The 26,325-nt window shown below is 42.1% G+C and overlaps 1 protein-coding gene across 1 annotated transcript in view; it reads right to left on the bottom strand.

Moving 5' to 3' along the window:
- LOC137518422 (collagen alpha-6(VI) chain-like) overlaps positions 1-23,778 on the bottom strand; it is a 61,117-nt gene extending 37,339 nt beyond the window's left edge. Inside the window, exons 1-5 of the mRNA XM_068236259.1 lie at positions 23,736-23,778; positions 10,309-10,371; positions 7,320-7,379; positions 4,293-4,328; positions 2,722-2,758 (exon numbers count right to left, since the gene is read on the bottom strand). Coding sequence (XP_068092360.1) covers positions 2,722-2,740 — 19 coding nt within the window. The 5' untranslated portion in view covers positions 2,741-2,758; positions 4,293-4,328; positions 7,320-7,379; positions 10,309-10,371; positions 23,736-23,778. The remainder of the gene's footprint in view (positions 1-2,721; positions 2,759-4,292; positions 4,329-7,319; positions 7,380-10,308; positions 10,372-23,735) is intronic.
- Positions 23,779-26,325: the final 2,547 nt, after the last annotated feature.

Raw genomic sequence — 26,325 nt, 5'->3', positions numbered from 1 at the left:
TATTATGAGCACCTTTTACTTATCCAGTCATATGAAAAAAATACTGCAGGTCAATTGACCTATTGAGTAGTCACAGGTAAATCATGTTTTACGTAGTGGTGGTTGGGAAGGGGGTCTAAACAGGATAGGGTTCATGGCTGCATATGGGGCCCTGGAGGAGTTACTGGCTGCACTTGGGGACTAGGAGGGGTTAATAGCTACAATACTTTATGAAATGCAGCCATTACCTCCTCCTTAGGTGCAGCCATTAAGTTTGCTGGATAGACTTATATTTGAGTCATTAAAAATACCAGCTTAAGAGGGTCAAATATTGAGGTCGACTTATATCTGAATATATACAGTAAATAGTAGTTTAAAACAATATATATGGTAAGGATGTATACCATTTGACTAACAGCGTAGTCCTATTTAGCAACAGAAATGCCTTTTCATGATTTGTTATATTAAAATAAACTCTGGGCAACCTCTCCTTACAGACATGTTTCTCTTGTACCACAACTGATCATTATTATATTCAAATATCTGCTCTACATGATTGCTGAAACCTGCCCAACGTATTGGTAAAACCAGTCAAGGTTTGCAGGATGGCTTATGTTACCCAATATTTTGCAGCTTAAAGTGTACCAGAGACGATGCATACTTACCGTTTTATACATACCTCGGGCTTCCTCCAGCCCCATGTGCACGGATCGCCCCCACGCCATCCACCGCTGCCTGAAGCTCCGGTATCGGGTCCCATTAGTTCGGCCAGTCTGCGCAAGAGGAAGTGCACTCTTTCCGTATCTCTCTAGCGGCCACTGGAGAGATATGTGAAGAGCGCACTTCCTCTTGCTCAGACTAGCCACGACTGGAGGAAGTTACGGAACCAGGTACCTGAGCTTCAAGCAACTGCGTGGGAGCAATCCGTGGGCATGGGGCTGGAGGAAGCCCCAGGCATTTACAGAATGGTAGGTATGCGTTGTCTCTAGTTTCATTTAACCACTTCACCCCCAAGGGTTTTTCCCTTTCTGGACCAGAACAATTTTCAACTGTCAGCGCTCCTCTCTTTCATTCTCCTAAAACTGTACCACTACTTATCCCAAGAAATTATCTATATCTTGTTTTTTTCCTCACCAATTAGGCTTTGTTTGGGTGGTACATTATGCTAAGAATTATTTTATTCTAAATGCATTTTAGCAGGAATAATAAGAAAAAAATGGAAACAATTTATTATTTCAGTTTTGCGTCCGTCACTAATTACAGGCCCATATATGCAAATATAACACTAATATACCCTCATGCCATACATTGAAAAAAGCAGACTCCGCAACATAACTATTTATGTGTATATTTAAAATGCTGTAATTTTTTTTTTTACAAGAGTTTTATTTTCATAACTTTGGGGAGGGGAGGGGTAGGAGGTATAATTCATTTTATTTAATGTATAATGTATAAAATGTAGTGTAAAGTGTATATTTTTATTTTTTTGTATGTATTCTTTTTTTTACCACTAGATGTCCTCACACTCACTATCAGTGTGCTTAGAACAAGCATGCTGACAGTGCTGTTACAGCAAATATCATTGGCGTCTCCTTCAAGCCATAATATTTTCCCTATGGGCACTTTGATTGGTTCAGGGAAAACTTCTTCCCTTTCCTCAATTGCGGCTCTTTGCGCTGCAACGGTAAGTGTGTGTGTGTGGGGGGGGGACCACGATCGTTAACAATATCAGGGAGGACATTTTAAAACGTCCTGTGATCCATTAAGAGGGACAAAAAGGACGTTTTAAAACGTAGTGTGGGTGTTTAGTAGTTAAAGAGACTCTGTAGCAAAGTTTTCAGCCTAAGTTCTTCTATCCTATAAGTTCCTATGCCTGTTCTAATGTGCTCTGGCTTACTGCAGCCTTTCCTAATTGCACTGTCTCTGTGATAAATCTTATCTCCTTTCCTCTGTCGTGTCTGTCGGGCTAAGGCTTGAATGTGTGGAATGTGCAGGGCTGCTTGTGATTGGATAGAAGCGATACACACCCTCTGCAGGCCCCCTGCACACTCTGTATGACTCACACGCTCTGTTTATGTAAGCCTATCACAAGCTGGTTAGTTTGTTTGTAAACACTGCCTAAAACTGTTAATTACAAGCCAGGATTGCAGCAGAGAGTGGCAGAAACAGCACAGAGGGGCACAGGAGAAAATAAGGAATAGAATGGTATGCTTTTTAGTGTAAGAATATTAGAGTACAGATTCTCTTTAAGAATGCCTTCATCTCCAGTGTGTAGAATGCCCTACATACCCATTGCTTGTAGAAGACCAGTTTCTGGAGTGAGTAAGTTTTATGTGTGTGAGTTTTATAATTGTGCATTGCTTCTCCTCCTATATAACTGCAAGCATGGAAACCAGGGTGTGTCTAGTGGAAAACAATGCTTTGCATTCTGCTTGCACTTAGAATAATGTGAAATGGTCACTTTGCTCCTTGTAGCTAGAGCTTATATTATAGCGTTGCTTGTGTGTAGCAGAACTCATGCACAAACATGTGAATTGTTTGATAAGATGACAGATTAGGAGCCATACAGGGTTGTGTCTCAGCAAGCACATGGCAGTGAAGAGAAGATCAGACCTACGCCTGGAATAGGTGACTAGTCTGGATCCGCTTTTCTCTCAACAAGAGCCCAATGTCACTTCACATAATGCTTCCAGTGCAGAGAAGAAAATGTAACCTGATAAATTGAAATACATGAATACTTACGACATGTGTCACGGATCATATTAATGAGATCACATGCCTGTACAGTGAAAACAAAAAACAAAAACAAAAGTTAAAAGAATCTGCTAAGAGATGGATTTAATTCCAACATTTCTTGAAATTAATTATAACTAACAGCCACTTATTTTACTTGGTAACATCCTAAATGGGTTGAACGAGCTCAGTTTGGCCTTTGATTCTGTAAATGTTTCTGTCCAGTTTAGGAACTACACTATTGGGAAACATCTGATGAACAGTCTTTTTCTGGTAAAAAACAAATAGCAAAATATTAATTAACAGTGAATAATAAAAGTAATAAATCTCTTCCTGGATCAATAAGGACAGAGCTGAAATGTCCAACATGTTCTGGTTAATAAGATGTAGAATACTTGGTAATATACTTTATTGCCTCTCCCACTGTTTTCTTTTTGCTAGTCCCTTAATCTGGAAAATGATTGTGACTTTGTGCATAAAGCCAAGTCTTATTCTGGGAGATCTTTTATTGCCACTTAGCAGCAAGTGCCTAGCCTAATCCTCATTAATGTGATGAACGTCGTGTTCCACAGCGTTTAGGCAAGAGCATTTCAACAAAGAATAATAATGTGCTGCAGCTGGGTACCGCCCATAACATACCAGGGTTTATGGGACCAATGCAAAAGTGTAGTTTGTTCTACTAGATGTTGTCTAGTTGGATATAGGCAATAATTTTAAAGCAGTAAAAACAAAATGTTTGCATCAGTTTCAGCTCCCACAATTCTAATTCTTCCCATCAGTTGCCTTTAAAATGTTACTAAGGCATGAAGGTGTATGTTTTGTCAACATTGTGATATAAAAAGTATTGGATAAGATGTAGGAAGAAAATGGTTTGTTTGGGAAGGCTATTCCACAACCAGGGACCCCAAATTCATATGGAATATTTCAAGACCTTTCATTTCTAGGAGTCCAGTGGGATTATGGGACATACCCCAAAACAACATTTGACTGTGAGAATGTTTTTTGTGGAGACCTCAGTCATCAGCTGATCTGCCTTCATGGCTAGTACAGATTTCAGGTTACATTTTTTGGAAGACCCAATTTTTCCAACTTCCATGGAGTCAGGATAAAGTAGGCATGGAGGGACTCTTCTAAGGAAGAAGTGCCTGGGAAGTCCCCCTTTAGTCAGGTGCACTTCAAAAACTGTATATGGTTAATTGAGTTTCCAAAAAACAAAAGAGTAAATCTACAAAATACTAGATGAGACCAAAATCAGTGGTATCCAGAAAAAAACTCAAAGTATATGCAGTCTAAATAACATTTGTAGTCCTTCTAGCCCCTACAGACCCACAGATACAGCAACACAAATTAACCCCTCAAATGCTCATCTCTTAAACAAGTACAAATTAACCCCTCAAATTCTCATCTCTTAAACAAGTACATACATGACAATGCCATAAAGAAAGGAGTGAAATTTTGCTAAGTTTTTTTTTTTTGTAGTTTACATCCAAGTATGAGTATCTGGGTCCCGTGTGCATCAAACTCAATGAGATAAAAGTAACTCATATATGTCTATTAAATATTTGCATTTTCGTACATACATTTTGTTCGGTGTGTCCTTTTTTCCCTTTTCTTCCCTACATGTAGGAAGAAATAAACTTCATTTATTGTTGTATATAATTATAGAAGAATATAAAAACATAATCTACATTTGACATAATAATATTCACATCCAGGTTAGCTTGATACAGGTATTGTTACATAGTATCCTTATTTGTAGTCAGTTTATAAAATATAATGCACATTACACAAGCAATTATCTAATTAAAATTATTAGTAATTACATTTACATCTCAATCTGCAGCCAGTTATGGTTTTCTAGATATGGTAGAAGTATGTTTTCTTGTAACAATGACAACAGTACACAGTTTGGTGCTCAAAAAATTAGTTTTTCTGCTTGTGTGACTGTAAAATCTGTCTCCTTTTATCAGAACTGTTTCATTTAGATGGTTACTGACTACGAGTACTAAAACCAGATCTCTGGGTTTTACAAAGGTTAGTTGCTAACTTCCACTACAACTATTATGACTACCAGGACACAAGTAGGTAGTAGGGGAGCTATACTGACAGAGAGACAGTAGGGAACCTATACTGACAGAGGTAAGCTTGGACCATTGATATTTGATAACATTTTAACAATGTTACTACTATTGCTGTTAAATTTTTTTAACCATAAATCTTTAGGTGCTGTTGGAACGTATTGAAGCTATTGCAGCTTAGGAAGAGAAGACAACTGTGGAGACTAGAGGTACTGAAAACGTTTAGGAACTACACTATTGGGAAACATCTGATGAACAGTCTTTTTCTGGTAAATAACAAATAGCAAAATATTAATTAACAGTGAATAGTAAAAGTAATAAATCTCTTCCTGGATCAATGAGGACAGAGCTGAAATGTCCAACATGTTCTGGTTAATAAGATGAAGAATACTTGGTAATATACTTTATTGCCTCTTCCACTGTTTTCTTTTTGCTAGTCCCTTAATCTGGAAAATGATTGTGACTTTGTACAGTGTATAAAGCCAAGTCTTATTCTGGGAGATCTTTTATTGCCACTTAGCAGCAAGTGCCTAGCCTAATCCTCATTAATGTGATGAACGTCGTGTTCCACAGCATTCAGGCAAGAGCATTTCAACAAAGAATAATAATGTGCTGCAGCTGGGTACCGCCCATAACATACCAGGGTTTATGGGACCAATGCAATAGTGTAGTTTGTTCTACTAGATGTTGTCTAGTTGGATATAGGCAATAATTTTAAAGCAGTAAAAACAAAATGTTTGCATCAGTTTCAGCTCTCACAATTCTAATTCTTCCCATCAGTTGCCTTTAAAATGAAAACGATTCTCGGGAAGGATCTGGGAGGCAGTGAGCAACACATACAGGAAGCTCCGAATCTTTGCACACAGTAGATTCTAACATTGAGAATGCCAAATGCCTAGGCAGTTTTTCATATTTTATTGCAGTGCAGTTAATATGTCAGCTTTCTGTTACCTTAAAGTGAATTTATGTTTTTGTTGAAAAAGCGCAAAGCTTTCACTTCAGCTCCTTGTGATGTAATGATTAACGGCAAACTTTTTTTTTTTTGTTCTGAATACTTTGTTTTTATATCTTAATTAAACACAGTCATTCCACAGTGTGTAAAATTTTGTCACCACTGAACTGACTGGGTGTTAAAAATGAGTAAAACAAGATTGGAGATTTTTGACAGTTTCATGGTAACAGTATCTCAAACAGACTATATAGAGTAATGTTGCTAAGGTTGCCAACAAGCGAATTGAACTTACGAATGGTTCTGGAAATCTTAGCTGGCTGCAGCGTAATATGGAAAGGTCATTTTCAATAATGTCCAATCTATACTTATGGTCATTTTATAATGACGTCAAATTTCCTGTCAGCTGTGGGACTTTTATCAGATATGTGCTGTGTGGTCCTCTGTATAATAGTTACTCACACTGGTTGCATTTTGAAACTATAATGCAAATCTATCTTGTGACAAGCTGTATCTCGCCTTTTCTAAGTACACCAAAGAGGATCTGTGTAAAAAAAAAACAGCCCCTGGGGGTACCCTACTTACCTCGGGAGGGGGGGATCCTCTGGATCCTAATGAGTCCCCTTCACCCTATAGGATCCAGATCTGGCAGCCCCCAAACAGGGGCAATGTAAATATTTACGTCTGCACACCTGCCCAGGCACAGTAGCAGCTTTTCGAGGGGTCCGGCGGAAAAAGCCAAGCCCGACTGGGTCCACTCTACTTTGCAGGCGCAAGTCGCAAGCAAAGATAGCTTCAAGGAGAATTAAAAATATATATTTTCTTATAGATTTAGGAGGGGAGGAAGGGTTAAAGCATTCTCCTCTCTTATTAAAGAGACTCTGTAACAACATTTTGAGCCTTATTCTATCCTATATGTTTCTATAGCTGTTCTAATGTGCTCTGTCTTACTGCAGCCTTTCCTATTTGCACAGTGGCTGTGTTATCTCTTTTATATGATCTAATCTTCTCTCCTCTGTCGGCTCTGTCGGGCTGAGGCAGTCAAGCTGGAATGTGCTGTGCTGCTGTGATTGGATAGAAGCTATACACACCCTCTCCAGGCCCCCTGCACAGTCTGTATGACTCACACACTGAGCTACTCTCAGCATATCACTTGCTATGTCTTTTGTTTGTAAACACTGCCTAAAACTGGCAATTACAAGCCAGGATTGCAGCAGGGAGAGGCAGAAACAGCACAGAGGGGCCCAGGAGAACATAATGAATAGAATGGTATGCTTTTTATTGTAAGAACTTTACAGTACAGATTCTCTTTAAATCCCTAGTTCAGCCTGTATTTTTCTTTTTTTTATGCATTTGATAGCAAATTTGCATTAATTCACAGGTATTTGTGTGTGGTACATCTGCACTTTTTGTAATGGATATATTGAAAGCATCTGACTGGACCTGACTGGCTGAGATGATGCAAATTGATCCAGCAGAAACGGTTATATCTATAATTGCAGATGTGTTTACACTTAGATAAAAACTGGAATTATATTTACATATAAATTAAAAGAAGAAAAAGTCAGATGGAAATTTACCCTGTGGCCTGGAGGTCCTGGTTGTCCTGGGTCTCCAGGTTGGCCTCTGTCTGGGGTTATCTAGAGGTTTAAAAGCACTCGTTATATGTCAGTGGAATAACAAATGGAAACATTCACTGAGATTAAAGTCACTAAGGAATCATTAATAAATTAAGTACAGTTAAGTTTGGCTTTAAAAACCCCCAATATAAATAAATATGAATTGACAATGCTCTGGGCTCTATTACAAGTATGATTACACCATAAAAAAATGGTAGAACCTAGAGGTGTAATTGCTGCTTATCCATAAACATATGTGGAAGTATGATCAGATGGCAACTTGATCATTCAGTTAATCTTATGTTAGAATATTTTAGAATCGATTGACCTGTCCTTAGACAGTTGAATTAATCTACCAAAATATTATATTTGTGTTGCAAACACATATATTGATGGGGATTTTTTCTTTAGGTTAGAGTTTGCAAAATGACAGACCTTTGTATTAGTGGCAGTAGCTACATATTTGGTTTTATAAAAAAAATACATACATACAATGTAAAATAGATTTGAATGGTCCACTAAGTATAGAGCTAGTGCTTTTTCTAAAGACGTAAAGGGGGAACAACAATCCTTTTGAGAGAGTGAGAAAAAGTGAGTGAGTTAAGGTGGGCACTAATGATCCAATCTTTTTCTTCCAATTTTACCATTTCTATGTAATATAAGGTAACTGCCTGAAGTATTCATTCAGCATATTCACTCAATTATTATCAAAGATTGGATGAAAAAGATTGGATCATTAGTGGCCACCATTAGTGTGTGAGTGTGTGTGTGTATGTGTGTGTGTATGTCTAAGTAGAATACCTTTATAGTAAACCCCAAGGGACCTGGGGAAGTAGTTTACTATATCAGGATTTGCCATACAATCATACAGGCGCATGGTAGGGATATATATATATATTATTTTTGTCTAACTTTTTCAATTCTTCATAAATGGTAAATGTTTACATGAAGGGAGGCCTGTCGTGGATAAATATACATAGTGGCTAATATTCCCATTGGCCCCTTACATAGGACTTCAAGCAAATCCCAAAGTAGCTTTAATCAGGAAAAGAAGATGAGACATCCATTTTGGACTGAATTGGAGTTGGGCTAAATCCCCCTGTGCACTCTAACCAAGAAAAGGGCAATTATCTGCTTTTTCCAATGCTATAAAGCACCTATGCATGGAAACAGAGCTTGCATATATAGAGGAACACTGTAGTGTAATTTCAGTCTACATCAGAAGTAAAGAACATGGACCAGCACTCAGTGTGATGATAGAACAATGCAGGCAGTTTCCTTGATCCATGGTTCCAATGATATTAAGTACAGATGCATAGCACTAGCATCTGCAGCAACAGACATAGAAATTGGATCTGAATAAAACATTTATTACATGCATTTAATTTGTCAAAGACAAGCAGAGGAGGCTCACAATCCTCAAGCTCTCCCTCCACCTCACAGTTGTTTCACTATTTGCACCACATCATCAGAGGCATAACATAAGGAGCAGGGTCTCCCATCTTCCTTCTACTTCACTAGCCATCATCATTTACCAAGTAAATGTGCAACGGCCAGCAAGTGCGATGATACCACTATGGACAGCATTGTGCTGGTGTGCCAACGTTAAATGATACTGTATGTATTAAAACCTAACATATTTTGTTTTGAAGGGATTTCTCTTACTTAGTTTTCTGTTTTTTTTTCCTTAGTGCCCTGAACTGCTTTCCCACCACAGGTAATTTTTCATTAAAGTGAAGGTCCGAGATGAATATTAAAAAAATCTACTTCCTCCAGCCCCTGGCAGCCGACCTGTGCCCTCTCTGCAGCTCCGGTGGCTTTCAGTCCCCTCCAGTGCAGAAGCCAACCTCGGCAAGTCGGCATCTTACTGCGCTCCAGCGCAGTGGAGCGCAGCAGGCATTTTGTACCGGAGGGGACTCCGGGGAACCGGCGGGGAGCGGAGCTGCGCTGAGGGCACAGGACAACTGCAAGGGGTGGGAGGAAACCCAAGGTAAGTAGATTTTTTATTTGTATTCGCCTCGGACCTTCACTTTAAAAACCAGAGCAATATTCACATATCACGCTCCACCAATTTATTTGCCAATAACTTATCACACCTAAATTATCTTTTTTTTTATGTGGTACAAACTAAGCTTTCTTTAGATGGTACTTTTTGCTAATAATAATTTGATTTTATATGCATTTTAAATGGAATAATAAGAAAAAAAAATCTCAGTTTTCAGCCATTAAGTTTTGAAAATGGAAAGTGCTACTGTAGATAAAACCCACACATTTTATTTTTCTGGTTATTACAACATTTAAATTACGTCCGTACTACTTATTTGCAAAACTAACAGTTATATACTCTCATGATTATTTTTTTTTTACAAGTGTTTTATTTGGTTAACTATGGTGAATGGGGAGATGGTAAAAGGGGATAATAACCATAGGAGATTTTTTTTTAATGTATTTTTAATAAAATTTTACTGTTTATCCACTAGATGTCCCAACACTTTATCCTGTGAACAGCCCACAGGAAGTGAGTTTGTTTGTTTTTACTTTCATTTTCAATAAATAATCACTGCTACTCACTGGGGCAGTGTTCAGTCATTCATAAGACAGTTTGATTGGCTTTGGGAACACGTTCTCATTCAACAATCATTGCAGTAATGGGCGGCAATGGGGGCATGTGGTTGCGCACGATCGTTGATGGTGCTTGTAAACACAATGATGCAAATGTATACATGCCCCTGGGCCTGAAGTGAAGTATTTAGGGGCATGCATTGTATATATATATATATATATATATATATATATATATATATATATATATATATATATATGCTATTATATTGTTGTCACAGTGTTATTTTTGGAGAACGGCTTCAGGTAAAAATGTGCCCGGCTGACATACTTAGATCTGGGCTGCAAAAGATTTTAGTCTCCTAACTCGCAATAGTTCTGTACTTACACTTCTGCCGGGCCCTCCTCTTGCACCACGTTCTCCCACGACTCCGGGATCTCCTTGCTCTCCCTGGGAAAATTAAAAATACTGCAATTATTGTTATGAATTTTCTGTACAAACTGCTAACACATTTTTGCTTTACAAGATACATTAAACAATGCAAATGTTTTTGTTTTTTTGCATATTAATGTGCACGGTATATGGTAATCTGTGCACGATAACTGTGAATTTTGAATGTAAAAATAAACAAGTATAAAAGGAAGGTAAAGCATTAAGAAAAGAGTGTCAGTGATGGAAATAAAGGTGTCTAAAAATGAACTGCACAAACTGGTAACTTGTAGAATGCTTTTTGTATTCCATAGTGGAATTCTTTAACAGGTACAGCTAAAAATGTGGCTATTAACATATTATATGCTTTAGTGCAATCATGATTAACTGAAAAGTCCCATATCCAGCTATCTTGGTCCCTTGTAATGAGAAGAAGTGGGTCCAAGTACCAGATATATGCATATTAATTATGTTTTAGAGATGGCTCGAGCCTCCGATTTTTAGATTTGCGAACCTCGAACACGAACTTTCGCAAAAGTTCGGGTTTGCACAAACTTCACGAACCGCAATAGTCTTCAATGGGGAGGTGAACTTTGAAAACTACAAACATTTATGCTAGCCACAAAAATGATGGAAAAGATGTTTCAAGGGGTCTAACACTTGGAAGGGGGCATGGCAGAGTGGAATACATGCCAAAAGTCCCGGGGAAAAATCAGGAGTTGAGGCACAGCAGCGTTTTGAAGGGGAACTGAAGAGAGAGGTATATGGAGGCTGCCATGTTTATTTCCTTTTAAGCAAAACCAGTTGCCTGGCAGCCCTGCTGATCCTCTGCCTCTAATACTATTAGCCATAGCCCCTGAACAAGCATGTAGCAGATCAGGTGTTTCAGATTTTAAAGTCAGATCTGACAAGACTAGCTGCATGCTTGTTTCTGGTGTTATTCAGATACTACTGCAGAGAAATAGACCAGCAGGGCTGCCAGGCAACTGGTATTGATTAAAAGGAAATAAATATGGCAGCCACCGTATACCTCTTACTTTAGTTCCCCTTTAAGGGCAGAAATCACATTGCAATGCTAAATTGGAGGCATAAAGTGCTTTAAAACGTCTTACATGTGTATACTTCAATCAGGTAGTGTAATTAGTGTACTGCTTCACACTGACACACCAAACTCACTGTGTAAACAGCTGCTTGTGTAGTGACGGCCTTGCTGGACTGGTTCGCACCATGGCAAGAGTGCAGGCCATGTCGGTTTTCAAGCCTATATGGTCGCCAGGCTGTGGTAGCTCACTGATAGAACAACGGTGACGATCGAATTTGGTCTGTCCACAATGAAGCAACAACCTTATTATCTCCCCCCCCCCCCCGACTCATATAGCCATATAGCGGTCATTGCTTCATTGTAATACGCAAGCCCCTTCACCGCTGCAAGGTAACGATCACGAAGGGGAATTGACACATGTACATGCCTTTTGTTTTGTTGTTGCAGCCCCAGTGCATCCAGAATAATTAGGCAGGCATGTACACGCACCAGAAAAATTATTATTCTTTTTATTCAGGAATCCACCTGGAGTCCTGGACCCTGTTGGTGGTGGCAGTCAAGTGGCCTGCAGGCAGAGATGCTGTGTGGGGACTGACTTAGTCTTCGGGCAGGCAGTCACACGGCGTGCAGGCAGAGATGCTGTGTGTGTGGGGATTGACTTAGTCTTCGGGCAGGCAGTAGCCCTCTGGGATCCATGCCTCATTCATTTTATTAAAGGTGTGGTACTGAACACTTTTTTTTTACCTAGGCGACTTCTCTTCTCACTGACAATGCTCCAGCTGCACTGAAGGTCCAATCTAGGACGCTAGCCAGAAGTTGGATGGCAAATTGTGACAGCTCTGGCCACAGGTCAAGCCTGCGCACCCTGTAGTCCAAGGGTTCATCGCTGCTCAGACTGTCGATGGTTCTTTCTCTACCATTGTTAAAAAAAGCGTACGGCCGTGGAATCAGGGTTCGATTCTGGTCCGGAGTGGGAGCCTGAGAAACGGCTACCACCACACATCCAAGGAAGGCAGCAGACACGCCACGCAAGTCCCGACTCGGGGAGGTAGTGACGAAAAATAACAATACAGGACTCTTTCGAGGCCCTGTATAATGATGAGTACACTTGAAAAAAAAAACCATTCCCCTCCTCATACTTCCTCCCTCACCCACCACAACCAAATTCACCCACCAAGCCCCTCTCCCCGCCGCACCTCCCATCCTCCCCATACCCACGAACATTCTCGCCCCAATCTCATTCCCATCCGTCCCATACTCAGACAATCTCTTCCGCTATCTGGCGCTCTCTGGAATGCCAGATCTATCCGCAACAAGCTTACAACTATCCATGACCTCTTTATCTCAAAAACCCTCACCTTTCTTGCCCTTACCGAGACCTGGCTCACCCCCTCTGACCTGCCTGCAGCTGCAGCCCTATCGTACGGGGGTCTACACCTCAGCCATACCCCAAGACCAGATAACAGGCCTGGGGGAGGGGTGGGCCTACTCCTCTCCCCATCCTGCACCTTCCGTGTCCTTACCCCTCCCCCGTCTCTTTACTTTACCTCCTTTGAGGCCCATGTTATCCGCCTCTATCATCCCCTCCCAGCCATTATTGCAGTCCTATACCGCCCCCCCTCCAGTACAATATCGCACTTCCTAGAAAACCTTGCCTCCTGGCTCCCACACATCCTGTCCTCCGACCTCCCAACAATCATCCTCGGAGACTTTAACATTCCAATTGATGAGCCTACCACCTCTGCTGCCACTCAGCTTCTCTCACTCACCAACTCCCTTGGCCTCACTCAGCATACTAATGCCACAACCCACAGTGCTGGTAATACTTTGGACCTAATTTTCTCCAAAGCCATCGCACTTACCAACCTGGACATTACACCATTCCCCATCTCCGACCACCACCTCATCACCTTCACCCTCACTCCATCCAGCACCCCCTGTCTCCCTCCCCAAACTGGACGTTGGCAGAGAGATCTACGCAACCTTGACCCCAATGTACTAGCCACACCCCTCCACTCTCTCTCCTCCTCCCTCCCCAGCCTAACCTGCCCCAACGAAGCAGCAGCTCAATACAACAGTAACCTCTCCGCAGCCTTAGACCATGCGGCTCCCCTGACCTTTCGTACCAACAGTCGCCCCAATCCCCAACCTTGGCACACTGCCCTCACAAAAAAACTACAAAATGAGACACGAGCTGCAGAACGCAAATGGAGGAAATCCCGCCACAACAATGATTTCCTGGGATACAAGACCAAGTTGCAGACGTACCATACTGCCCTCGCTGATAGTAAACAGATATACTTCACTCACTTGATCGCTACCCAAGCCTCCAACCCACGTCGTCTTTTTGCCACCTTCAATGCCCTACTTAACCCCACACCTCCCCCCCCAACCTCCACCCTCTCAGCCACTGACCTATCAAACTACTTTATCAACAAAATTACAACAATCCGGAGGGATATTTCTCTCCTCCACTCTATCGCCCCCGCCTCCCCACCACATCCGACTCCTGCCTCTTTCTCCGCCCTTACCTCCTTCAATCCTGTCACGGTGGAGGAAGTCAACCAGCTGCTGGCAACTTCACCTGCCACTTCCTGCCCCCTAGATCCGGTCCCATCTGATTCTCTGCGCCCACATTTTTCTGATCTGGCCCCTGTCCTCACCCATCTGTTCAACCTCTCCTTCTCCACCAGCATCTTCCCCTCCATATTCAAACAGGCCACTGTGCTTCCCCTGCTAAAGAAATCTTCACTTGACCCTGCTCTGCCATCCAACTACCGCCCAATCTCTCTCCTCCCTTTTGCCTCAAAAATTCTTGAACGCCTGGCCCAACAACGCCTGACCAACTTCCTTAACTCCAACTCCCTTCTCGATCCCCTGCAGTCTGGTTTTCGCACAGCCCATTCTACAGAAACAGCCCTCACCAAAGTGGTAAACGACCTTGCCCTTGCCAAAGCCGAAGGTAAATACTCCATCCTGCTCCTCCTGGACCTCTCCTCGGCATTTGACACTGTCGACCACTCCCTCCTCCTCCACTCCCTGCAGCTAATGGGCATTCAGGACCTAGCCTTAGCCTGGATCTCCTCCTACCTCTCCAACCGCTCCTTCACAACATTTTTCAATGGCTCCTCATCCGCTCCTACACCCCTCTCAGTTGGTGTTCCTCAAGGTTCCGTCCTAGGACCACTCCTGTTCTCACTCTATACTGCCTCAATTGGTAAAATCATCTCCTCCATGGGTTTCAATTATCACCTGTATGCCGACGACACCCAGATATATCTCCACACCCCAGATATTTCCTCCTCTACCATGGACAAAGTCTCTGCCTGCCTCACATCCATTTCCTCCTGGATGGCTGCCAGGTACCTGAAGCTTAATTTGGACAAGACTGAGCTTCTAATATTCCCACCCCGCACAGCTGCACCCCTCCCAGATCTGCACGTCACTATTGAAAATACTACTATCCACCCTACCTCCCAAGCCCGCTGTCTAGGCGTTACTCTGGACTCTGAACTTTCCTTTACAGCCCACATCCAAGGTATTGTCAGATCCTGCAACTTCCACCTCCGCAACATCTCCAAGATCCGCTCCTACCTGTCACTTGACACCACTAAACTCCTTATCCATGCCCTTGTCATCTCCCGCCTAGACTACTGCAATTCTCTTTTATCTGGCCTCCCCTCTAACCGTACTGACCCACTTAAATTGGTAATGAATGCGGCAGCCAGACTAATACATTCTTCTCACCGCAGTGCCTCTACAACTCCGCTCTGTTAAGCACTACACTGGCTCCCCATCAGCTTTAGGATCAATTTCAAAATCCTGTGCTTGGCCTACAAATCAGTGCACAAGACCTGCCCGACCTACATCTCTGATCTGGTCCACAGGCACATACCAGCCCGCCCCCTCCGATCCTCCAATGACCTGCGCCTAGTCGCACCACGCATAACTCAGTCACACGCACGATTGCAGGACTTCACCAGGGCTGCCCCTACTCTCTGGAACTCTCTCCCACCAGCCGTCAGACTCGCCCCCACCTTTAATACCTTCAAACAAGCTCTCAAGACTCACCTCTTCACGCTCGCATACCCCCCTACACCAGTATCATAATATGTTCTGTTAGACCCCCTCTCAAAAGACGCACCTATTGTCTCCACCCCACCCTTTAGATTGTAAGCCTCTGGCAGGGCCATCCTCCCTAATGTATCCATCTTGATTATGCAATCTTACTCACAACCACCCTTCTTGTAGACTCGAACAGTCTCTATCTTGACCTATGACACTGTATTGTTATTAAATCATTTGCATGATCTTGTTTTGTTGTGAGTTTCCGTATGTTCTACCTGTATGTTAACCCATTTATCTATTGTGCAGCGCTGCGTAATATGTTGGCGCTTTATAAATACAATAAATAATAATAATAATAATAAAAAACCCTTTAACGGGAATCAGTTATGGAGGACAAGTCTGCCATCCATTTAACTGTGTGTTCAACTCTCTTTGGTGCTTTCTGCACCATAATGGCCGGGGAATCAGGATTCGATTCCAGTCCGGAGTGGAAACCTGAGAAACGGCTACCACCACACATCCGAGGAAGGACACAATGTGCTGTATAAGCAATGTACCTGCCCTGCCTGCTTTGCAGACCAGGCATCTGTGGTCAGATGGACCCTTCACCCAACGCTGAGTGCCAGAGATAACACCACTTGCCTTTAATGGGAATCTGTTATGGAGGGCAAGTCTGCCAAACATTCAAGTGGAAGGTATGCACTGACTCCCAGGTATAATACAATTTGCAGTCACAGATGCAGTGAAAGGTATTCAGTGACTGGTATCAATACATTGTGCAGCTGTCACACACACAGGTACCGTGAACAGGTATGCAGTGACTGATATATAACACTGCTTGCTGTCACGCAGGTGCAGTGAACATGAACAGGTATGCAGTGACTGGTATTACAAATGTGCTGCTGTCACACACACAGGTACCGTGAACAGGTGCAGTGACTGGTATATAACACTGTGTGCTGATGTCACGCAGGTGCAGTAAACATGAACTGGTATGCAGTGACTGGTATTACAAATGTGCAGCTGTCACACACACAGGTACCGTGAACAGGTGCAGTGACTGGTATATAACTTTGCTTGCTCTTGTCACGCAGGTGCAGTAAACATGAACTGGTATGCAATGACTGGTATTACAAATATGCAGCTGTCCCACACAGGTGCAGTGAAAAGGTAGTCACTGATTGTGCTGGGCCTTGCACAGTATAGCAATCAGCAAGGGCCAGCTGCCTGCGACTGACAGAGCTGTATATGCAAGTGTCAGAGGGCCACACACACAAAAAAACACATCAAAAGAACATTAGCTCTCAAAAGAGCTGTTTTGGGGTGCTTCTTAGCAATAAGTATCAGCAAGGAGCAAGCTAACAAGCCTAACAACAGCCTAACTAAGCTTTCCCTAAGCTGTGCAGCAACCTCTCTCCCTTCTCTCACTACCTATGCAGCACACAGAGTGAGGAAATGGCCGACGCTGCTGCTTTTTATAGGGGGGGAGGGGCTCCAGGAGGGAGTGTAGCCTGATTGGCTGCCCTGTGTCTGCTGACTGTGATGTAGAGGGTCAAAATTTAGCTTGATGTAGTATAAGGGGCGGGTCAAACTCGCATATAGTCCGCGGTTCACCGCGAACGCGAATCACCAATGTTTGTGCGAAACGGTTCACCGGCAAACCGTTCGGGCCAATTCTATTATGTTTCTTTGAACAGGCCACAGTATGAGAATGAGCTGCCCAAGATAAAGGCGAGTTCCAGGGTAATGTCATCAAAGGTTGCCTACATATTAACCACAAGGCAAGGTGGGGTCTGGAACACTTTTTGCAATCAGGCAGCATTAGAGGGAAAACAAGACAGCCGCACAGTAATAGTAATGTACCAAAGTCATAACAGATCTAAATAATAAAAATAATGTTTTTGGCAAGCATTGTTTTCCTGAACGAACTGTGGCTTGCTCTGTAATCAAGCCCTAAAGTAATTCCAATGCTCTCTGCTTTGTAATTGGGGAATGGAGGTGTTCCAATGTAATTCTTGCACTTGAGCCACAGAAATCTTCCATTGTTCCGGAACATAATGTCAGCCCCATCCAAAAGCAGTGAAAATATGTCAGGAGCACCCACGGAGAGTCAAAAATGATAATGCTCAGCTAGAACCAAACTTAAAGAAAGCCAAGGAGGGACTAATAGCTGCACTTACCAATACCAGAACTACCGTACTTTAAAGTTTAAAGCAAACCTAAAGCGAAAATAAACTTATGATAAAATGAATTTCATGTGTAGTACAGCTAAGAAATAGAACATCAGTAGCAAAGAAAAGAGTCTCATATTTTTTTCCAGTACAGGAAGAGTTAAAAAAAACTTCAGCTGGTATCTATGCAAAAGAGCTTTTCTGAGCACTTTGACCCACTGAGTTGAATACAGTCCTGTTTTCTGAAGCACATAAACAGCCAAGAAACATTGAGAGACAGTTTGAGATAAGGTTTTACTGCAGGAAAGTTCAAAGGGTCATTATTTCTGGTTTGTTTTCTAGTTTAAAAGACAAAGCTATATAACTGAAAACAAAAATATGAGGCTTTTTTCATTGCTACTAATGTCCTATTCCTTTTCCATACTACACATACAATTTTTTATATTATAATTTTTTTTTTTTGCTTCAGGTTTGCTGTAAAGGATACTTTAGTCCTAAAAATAGTCTGATGCCCTGTGAGTGTGTGGGGAGTTGTGCATAGGATTGCCGCACCTCTTGTGGCCCGGCGTCTGCTTTCACTTGCCTGTTATCCTCCACATTGTAAGAGTCCTGATCAGCTCTGTCAGCGCCCTCTTTCCCAGGCATATTATACTGCGCATGGGCTGGAGTGCTTGCGTAGAGCACTTGGGGTCCCCAGTGAGCATGGTCACAAGCAGCCAAAGCGAACAGACTGTGCATATTCAGTGTAGTGCGTCTTGGTCAGACCTTTACAACAACGAGGATAACGAGCAAACAGAAGCAGATGTAAGCCTATGCACAACTCTCCATACACACAAGGCATCAAGTTGAGGATATTTTTAGGACTAAGGTATCCTTTAAGGTTGAGGTTTTTCTATTTTTTGTGGTGCTAGGCACCAGTATGAAATTAAGTTAGTGTTTGGCTACCAAGACGTTATGGTTAGGTGTAAGATTATAGGCTAGGGTGGAGATTTAGTGTTAGGGTTACGTAGGGATGAAAGTTAAGGGCAAAAGCAATGTGTTACGACTCATGTATTTCCTTCTCCCGCTTGCTGGTGGCAGTATTTACCTGGTCTATCCTGAACTCTCACTGTGCCACCAGCAGAGGGCTTATTGGACATTTAGCAGCTATGCAGTTCTGCCTTCCTCCAACGGGTGGCCGTGTGCTACTTATGCAAAAGACTTGCAGTTCAATGTCTGGCCTGCAGATGCCTCTAATGGGACAATTACCACCAGCTGCTTCCTGTTACATGGACTATATAAGTCTGCCTCTTCCTCCAAGTCCTGGCCAGAACTTCCTTTGTTACAGGTCTGAGTCTCTGGTCACCTCTGTTCCTGATACCTGGTTTCCTGTACCTGCTCTGTGATCTAATTACCTGCTGCTGAACCTCTGCTAGTCCTGACTCTGCTCCTGTTTATTCCTTTGTACATTGCATGTATCTGATTACCCGTTGCTGACTCTGTTATTCCGTTTTGACCTGTCTTTGCCTGCTCCCTTTGATACCGCGTTATTGTATATATATTTGCTTGTACATATATCTCCTGCACGCCGTTTGTAAATAGATAGTTAGATAGTCAGGTGTTATATATATTTGTCACTGCTTCCCGGGTTATTTGTATATATATTGTGTGCTGTGCATATGTTGTATGATATTTGTATTCACGCTTGTATGTATGCTTGCATTATTGCATTTGCAATAAAACACTATTTTTGCACCTTAATTCCTGGTTCCAGTGTCTGTATACTGCAAACTGTGGTCAAACCCTGTTTCTCCATTCAGGCCCCTGACATAATGATTGGGATATGAGACAAACAAGCAAAGCTCTTCTTTTACTTAAAATATTCTGTACATAGACACAGTAGAGTTCTCTCTTGTCTAGTCTTGTTTTTGCCACTGAGTAAAGCGTGGGTCTCATCAGACAGAAAAAGGCCATCTCATTAGACAATCCTTACAGGTATCTGGCTGAATGTATATCTTCCCAAGAGAGAAGAGTGGGATGGTTCAGAGCATTCCCTAGCCAAAGTGTGTCAGCCTAGCTAGACAGAAGCAAACAATCCCACATCTCAAGTATGCTAAAGAAAATAAACCTGGGGCCAGTCATAAATATAAAGTTTATACCATTAAAGTGCAATCTTAAAACAGCTGCACGCCACATGACAGGGAGGATGTTAGGAGGTGCTGGATATTGTAGTGTGATGGATATTGTAGTGTGTTTTTTCGGTAAACATTGAGGCACAGTCTCTGTACTTTTGGTTAATGATTTAAAACTAATTTAGCCATTTCTTCATGAAGTATGCATAAGTAACTGAACTCCCCTTCTGTTATTTTTGTAGTTGCAAATCTAATTCTTTTCGTAGGGCCCATTCGCATTGGCAAATGCAAAACATTTTACAAGGGTGATTTCACCGCAATTAACGCAGTCAAATTGCTGTACACTCTTAACCACTTCAGGACCACAGGCTTTACCCTCCCTAAAGACCAGGCCATTTTTTTGTGAAATAGGCCACTGCAGCTTTAAGGCCAAGCTGCAGGGCTGCACAACACAACACACAAGTGATTCCCCGCCCCTTTTCTCCCCACCAACAGAGCTCTCTGTTGGTGGGGTCAGATCGCCCCTGTTTGTTTGTTTGTCAATGTTTATTTGTCCAATATTTTAATACATTTTCCTGTCTTTTTAACATCTGTATAATCCCCCCTCCCCCTGCCAGCCAATTCCCGTGATCAGCTGTCATAGGCTTCAGCCTATGACAGCCGATCACCCCTGAGCACACAGAGGGGCAGCCGTCTCACATGGCTGTCCCCAGTACAGCGCTGCTGCAGATCGCAGTGCTATACAAGGTAATTAGATGGCGGTTTAGCCGTCAAACAGTCTCCGAGCGGGGATCACCACTGGGAGACTGAAGCCCTGCTCCGCCTACCAAGCAGGATATGCGTGCGCAGCCTGCACGCAATTTCCTGCAAGCTGCAGCCCCAGGACTTTTCGGCGTTAGGCGATCCTGGGGCCACCCCCATCGGCGTGACGCGGTCGTGTAGAAGTTAAAAAGCGCTAGCGCTCGCCAGCAATTCGGTGATTAGCGCTATTCGCCCCAGTGAGAACGGGCCCTTAAGATCATGGGAGTAAGCGTCACAGACTTTGCTTAACCGCTTCAGCCTAACTGGACAAGTATATATGTCCAGTGTAGTTGTGGAGGGTGCACCACCAGTTTGTTACTAAATGAGGCACATATGGTATCATTTTAATCGGGACGAGTTGTGTAGAATATATTTTGGTGTGTTTTAAAGCTTGGACCCACGTCACATAAGAAATACTTAGGGACAAACTCACTCCAACAGCAAAATTAATTTTTGAAATTATGATCAGACTTGGGAAAGTTTTACCAAAACTACAAAAGACATACAATATGTGGTAAAATTTTAACCGTGATAAGTAGTAGAATAGATTTTAGGGTGTTTTAGGGTTAAGGGCTATGTCTTGTGTATTCTGTTTAGTAGCAAACTGAATCAAAAGCAATAACATTTTTGTATATTCTGTACTAAAACCAAGTCTTGTAAACTGAAAACAAAGTGAATGAATATAAAACAAAATCTCCAAAACTCAACTGTAGGAAGGTCCGCTATCAAACTCACCTGTAGTAAGGTCCACTATCAAACTCACCTGTAGTAAGGTCCACTATCAAACTCCCCTGTAGTAAGGTCCACTATCAAACTCACCTGTAGTAAGGTCCACTATCAAACTCATCTGTAGGAAGGTCCACTATCCAACTCACCTGTAGACAGGTTCATCATCAAACTCACCTGTAGGAAAGTCCACTATCACTATCACCATCACTTGTAGGAAGGTCCGCTATCAACCTCACATGTTAGAAGGTCCACTATCAAAATCACCTGTAGGCAGGCTCACTATCAAACTCACTTGTAGGCAGGCTCACTTTCACAACTGCTGCCAGAACGGCATAAGCTTCCTGCAGCTGTAGCTTCACCCACTGCTGTCATGGTAAACAGCAATGCCTTGTCATCTGGATGACTAGTACCTATTATTATTATTATTATTTAGTATTTATATAGCGCCGACATATTTTGCAGCGCTGTACAGTGTATATATATATATATATTGTCTTGTCACTGACTGTCCCTCAAAGGAGCTCACAATCTAATCCCTACCATTGCCACATGTCTATATTATGTAGTGTAAGTACTGTAGTCTAGGGCCAATTTTTTTTTTTAGGGGAGCCAATTAACTTATCTGTATGTTTTTGGAATGTGGGAGGAAACCGGAGTACCCGGAGGAAACCCACGCAGACACGGAGAGAACATACAAACTCTTTGCAGATAGTGCCCTGGCTGGGATTCGAATCGGACCCAGCGCTGCAAGGCGAGAGAGCTAACCACTACGCCACCGTGCTGCCCATGCCTATGCAAATAACAATCTAGAAATAAGTTACTATGTATAATTTATATTTTGCAGATGCAGAACAGGAACACTGGATGACTAAGCCTTAACATCTGACAGTACCATATATTATGTAGCACTATTGCTTGATCCATTTTTCTACATATACGTTTGCCTTAAAGGGCTTGTCTACATTTCAAGGGATTCCTGGCATCTACTAGTGCAGCGGTAGGGAACCTTGGCTCTCCAGCTGTGATAAAACTACAAATCCCACAATGCATTTGCCTTTATTAATCATGACTGTGGCTGTCAGTCTCCTGCAATGCATTGCGGGAATTGTAGTTCCGTACCAGCTGGAGAGCCAAGGTTCCCTATCCCTGTACTAGTGCTTTGCAGCTGTTAAGAAAATTTTAGTATACTATGTAAACTCTGTAGTTTTTCAATAAAGCCAATTCACATTACACTACTTGGTCAGCACCATGTGGCCTTGCTAAAAAACCTGCTCTTGGCATTGAGGTGAGTTGAACAAGTGATTCGAGTCACTAGAAAATGCCAATGAAAACACTTACAATTGCCAGGAGGTAACTGTTAGATGGCTCAGCTCCTGCTAAAAATAGTCAGTGACAGTGTCTTCTAAAGTGCCAGTGTGAAGTGTGAAAATGCCAAGTTTCCAGTGTGAAAATGCCCTTTAAAGTACAGCTTGCTCCTGAAAAAGTTTTCAAATAGGACTGAAGACTAAAGACACTTAAGTCCATTCCACTCCAGTAACACCTCTGTTCTTTGGAAGAACCTACTGCAGTGTCTGCTGACATTGATGGTCACAATTAGTGATGCTCTCAGGAGTAATCACGAGTGCTTACTCGTGATTCAAACGAGCTTTAATTGCTGCAGCTGTGTGGCGGGGTGAGAATGGGTTATTTACCCATAATTCCGCCGTCCGTCCTGCATTCCAAAAGCTTGCACGCGTCCTATTGGTCGCGTTGCAAGCATCACCAAGGTGCACTTCCTCCTACCGGCTTAAAGGAGGAAGTGCCCCTTGGTGAGGCTTGCACGCGACCAATAGGATGCGTGCAAGCTGTTGGAACGCAGGGCGGACGGCGGAATTATGGGTAAATAACCCCTTGTAATACAGCCGCTCAGCTGCATCAATTAAAGCTCATTTGAATCACGAGTAAGCTTACTCGTGATTACTCCTGAGAGCATCACTGGTCACAATACATTATGATCAGGGCTGATTTAAGTGGCACTGAGTCCCTGGGGCAATGGTATCCTGAGGAGCTCCCTACCCCCCCCCCCCCCCCCCCCCCATCAAAGTTAGCCCCCAGGGCCTTCGAGCCAGCTGCAGTCCCCTCGTAGTCTTTCCTTGACTGCTCCCTGGGGCCCCTGCAGGATTTGTGGCTTCATTGTAACTGACCTGTAACAATGAATTAGAATAAAGCCACACATTTTGCAGGGGCCCCAGGAAGTAGTCGGCAAGGGGGGGCAATAGCAGTTGGGGACCCTGTGGCCACTGTCCCCTTCACCTTAATGCCAGCACCAGCCCTGATTGCCCACTGCATAGAAATGCTGATGCCAGCTCTCTGCAAAGGAACAAAACCAGCACTCAGTTAATATAATTTATACTATCAATAAACATAAAAGAAATGCCAGCCACATTTAATTAACATAACTAAACATTCTCATGAATGAAGTACCTTAATGCCGCTGTTTCCTGGAAATCCACGTTCTCCCTAAGGACATAAACAAACAGTAATTATTTATCTTTCTTTACATGTACCAGATGTGATAATGCCTTTGTAAATGAATATGGCACGCAAAAACAAAAGTAAACCTTAAAAGCGGCTACACTTAATAAGTCAGACTCAAATTTTTTGCTGCCACTATATTCATACTAAGGTAAAAGGAAGTAACACAAAATAAAATACATCTTTTTTGAGTATTAGGTTTTGGAGTTTAAATAACTAGCTGCACTAAACAATAGGCAGACAGTATGACTAGCAACCTAAAGAGGAACTGTACTGAAAAATAGTAGTTGGGGGGAAAAATGAATCATTAAATTGCAAAGTGAGGATACCTGTGTCTTAAAAAAACAAACAAACAGATACTTTTACCTCGGGAGGGGGAAGCCTTTGGATCCTAATGAGGCTTCACCCTTCCCCCAAAGCCAGCCAGATCCTGCACTGGCTCCTCTGCAGCAAGAGCAACAAATGTATGCGCACTGCGGTGGTGAATTGAAATCTACGCGCTGGCAGCCAGGTAACCATCAAAACAGGGCATAGATTTCAATTACCAACGTCCTTAAAGAAAACCTGAACTGAAATTAAAAGTCAAAATAAGCATACTCAAGTCATACTTACCTCCTGTGTAGTCTACTCCTCAATCTCTTTCTCCTCTCCTGTGTCCTGTTTGTCCACTGTGATCAATGGAATTCTCCGTCCTCCATTTGAAAATGGCCATTACACCATAACAGCTTCCTGGTCAGCACACTGTTAAACTGTAACATCGCCCACTTGAGCCATAGGGAAACATGAACACATCAGTTCTCCTCTCAGCTGTAACTGACAGCAACTGATATATAACTGAGAGCAACTGATATATTTCAGTTCTGACAAAATGTTGTCAGAACTGGAAGGGATCATTGTCAGAAGAAAATGGTGTACTTCTGAGAGGAACTGATGGCAAGGTAACTTTGTAATGTTCATTTGAAGTTACCTCATGTGTTTATTTGAAATAATTTTACTCAGTACAGGTTCTCTTTAAGTAATTAAAGATAATGTCAGAAAGTTTGTTATTGTGTGTAACTGCCATTAGCCTCTTTCACATTACCAACATCAGTGAGAAAACAAGTAAGAAAAACTGGAACACTACACATATGACTGCAGGCTCATATGTTTGTCATGTCAGTTAAGCATTACGTTGTTCATATTGTGAAACAAAACAGACTATGTGGTCATTCGGATTCAAGATGTTATACTGTAGTTCCAGGGTGTGCATGAAGCATGCCCAGCTTTGGTTATGGGTCTGTGGCTTAATGCATACTGATCTGTTTACATCCTATGTACTTATAGAATGGGATCTATTGCATATTGCACTGTTCTGCTTATTCAGAAGTTATATATTGCCAAGTATGCTTATTGTGCAGAGACAAGTGATTTATATCATACTGGGATCTTCAACATGTTGATATATATTTTGGATGGTGTTAAAAGTCTTGGGGCTTCTGATAAAGAACATATGTGTATAGATAATGGTGCTTGGATAATGGTGTCCTGGCTGAGCTGATGTGGGATTATATATTTTTGGGATCATTAGGACAATGAATAGTGGATGTTTGAGTTAAAAGAGGGACTGACTTATCAAGACAACAAGTAAGGAACAAAAGTGGAGCAGCTGCTTGTTGCAACCAATCACATTTTAGCTGTTAAATGAAACATGATTCTAACTGGTTGTTTGGAGTATGTGCTCTTATTTTGTAACAGTTTACTTAGCCTTGGAGTTGATTAAGCAACATTAACTATGTTGGTGTAGGGTTGGGACTATGGAAGTTAATCATTTGCAAAGTGGCCTCTTTAAAAAGGAGGATCAGTTAGCACCAAATCATGGCAAGGCTGGAGGCGAGTTCATAATTAATCCCTCCTGAATCCCAGTTTTAATGCAAAAAATGTATATGATATGGTACCTAATAATTTTTTGTACTAAATAACCATAATGTTCATATGTATGGCCCTTTGACAATGTTTAATTTGTACTTTTTCACATTCATAGAGCTCTAATACATTCTATGATATTTTATTGTTTGTTAAAATGATTTTATAAGTGTGGCCATTTGTAGTTGGGAAGAGAACCCAGAATAATAAAATATATTAAAATTGAAAATTAACCGACCTCTCTAGAAGAATGAGCCAGTAGTACTGGAAAAGATAATTATTGCACAATGACTACGCATTTCGCAGGTTGGCCCTTCTTCCTCAGGTCAGTAACAAGTTTTTCCACCTAGTGCTCACCTATGTCACCCAGCACAAGGTGTTACTGACCCGAGGAAGAAGAGCCAAACTGAAAATGCTTAGTTATTGTGCAATAAATATATTTTCCAGTACCCATTTTATGACTGGCTCTTGCTCATGTTTCTATAAAGATAGGCTAACCTATCACTCTTCTTGCACCTACTCCCAATAGCTGACATCATTTACACCTTAGGCCTAAGGTTGTATTTTTTGTTCCTCCCCCAGTTTGAGATTCTGTCTATAAGCACTCACAACATCGAGAAACCTAATCATCTGGATA

The sequence above is a fragment of the Hyperolius riggenbachi genome, chromosome 5, assembly GCF_040937935.1.
Source record: "Hyperolius riggenbachi isolate aHypRig1 chromosome 5, aHypRig1.pri, whole genome shotgun sequence".
Lineage (NCBI taxonomy): Eukaryota > Metazoa > Chordata > Amphibia > Anura > Hyperoliidae > Hyperolius > Hyperolius riggenbachi.
Note: the sequence above shows the minus strand (reverse complement) of the source record. Positions and strands in the feature narration are given on the sequence as shown.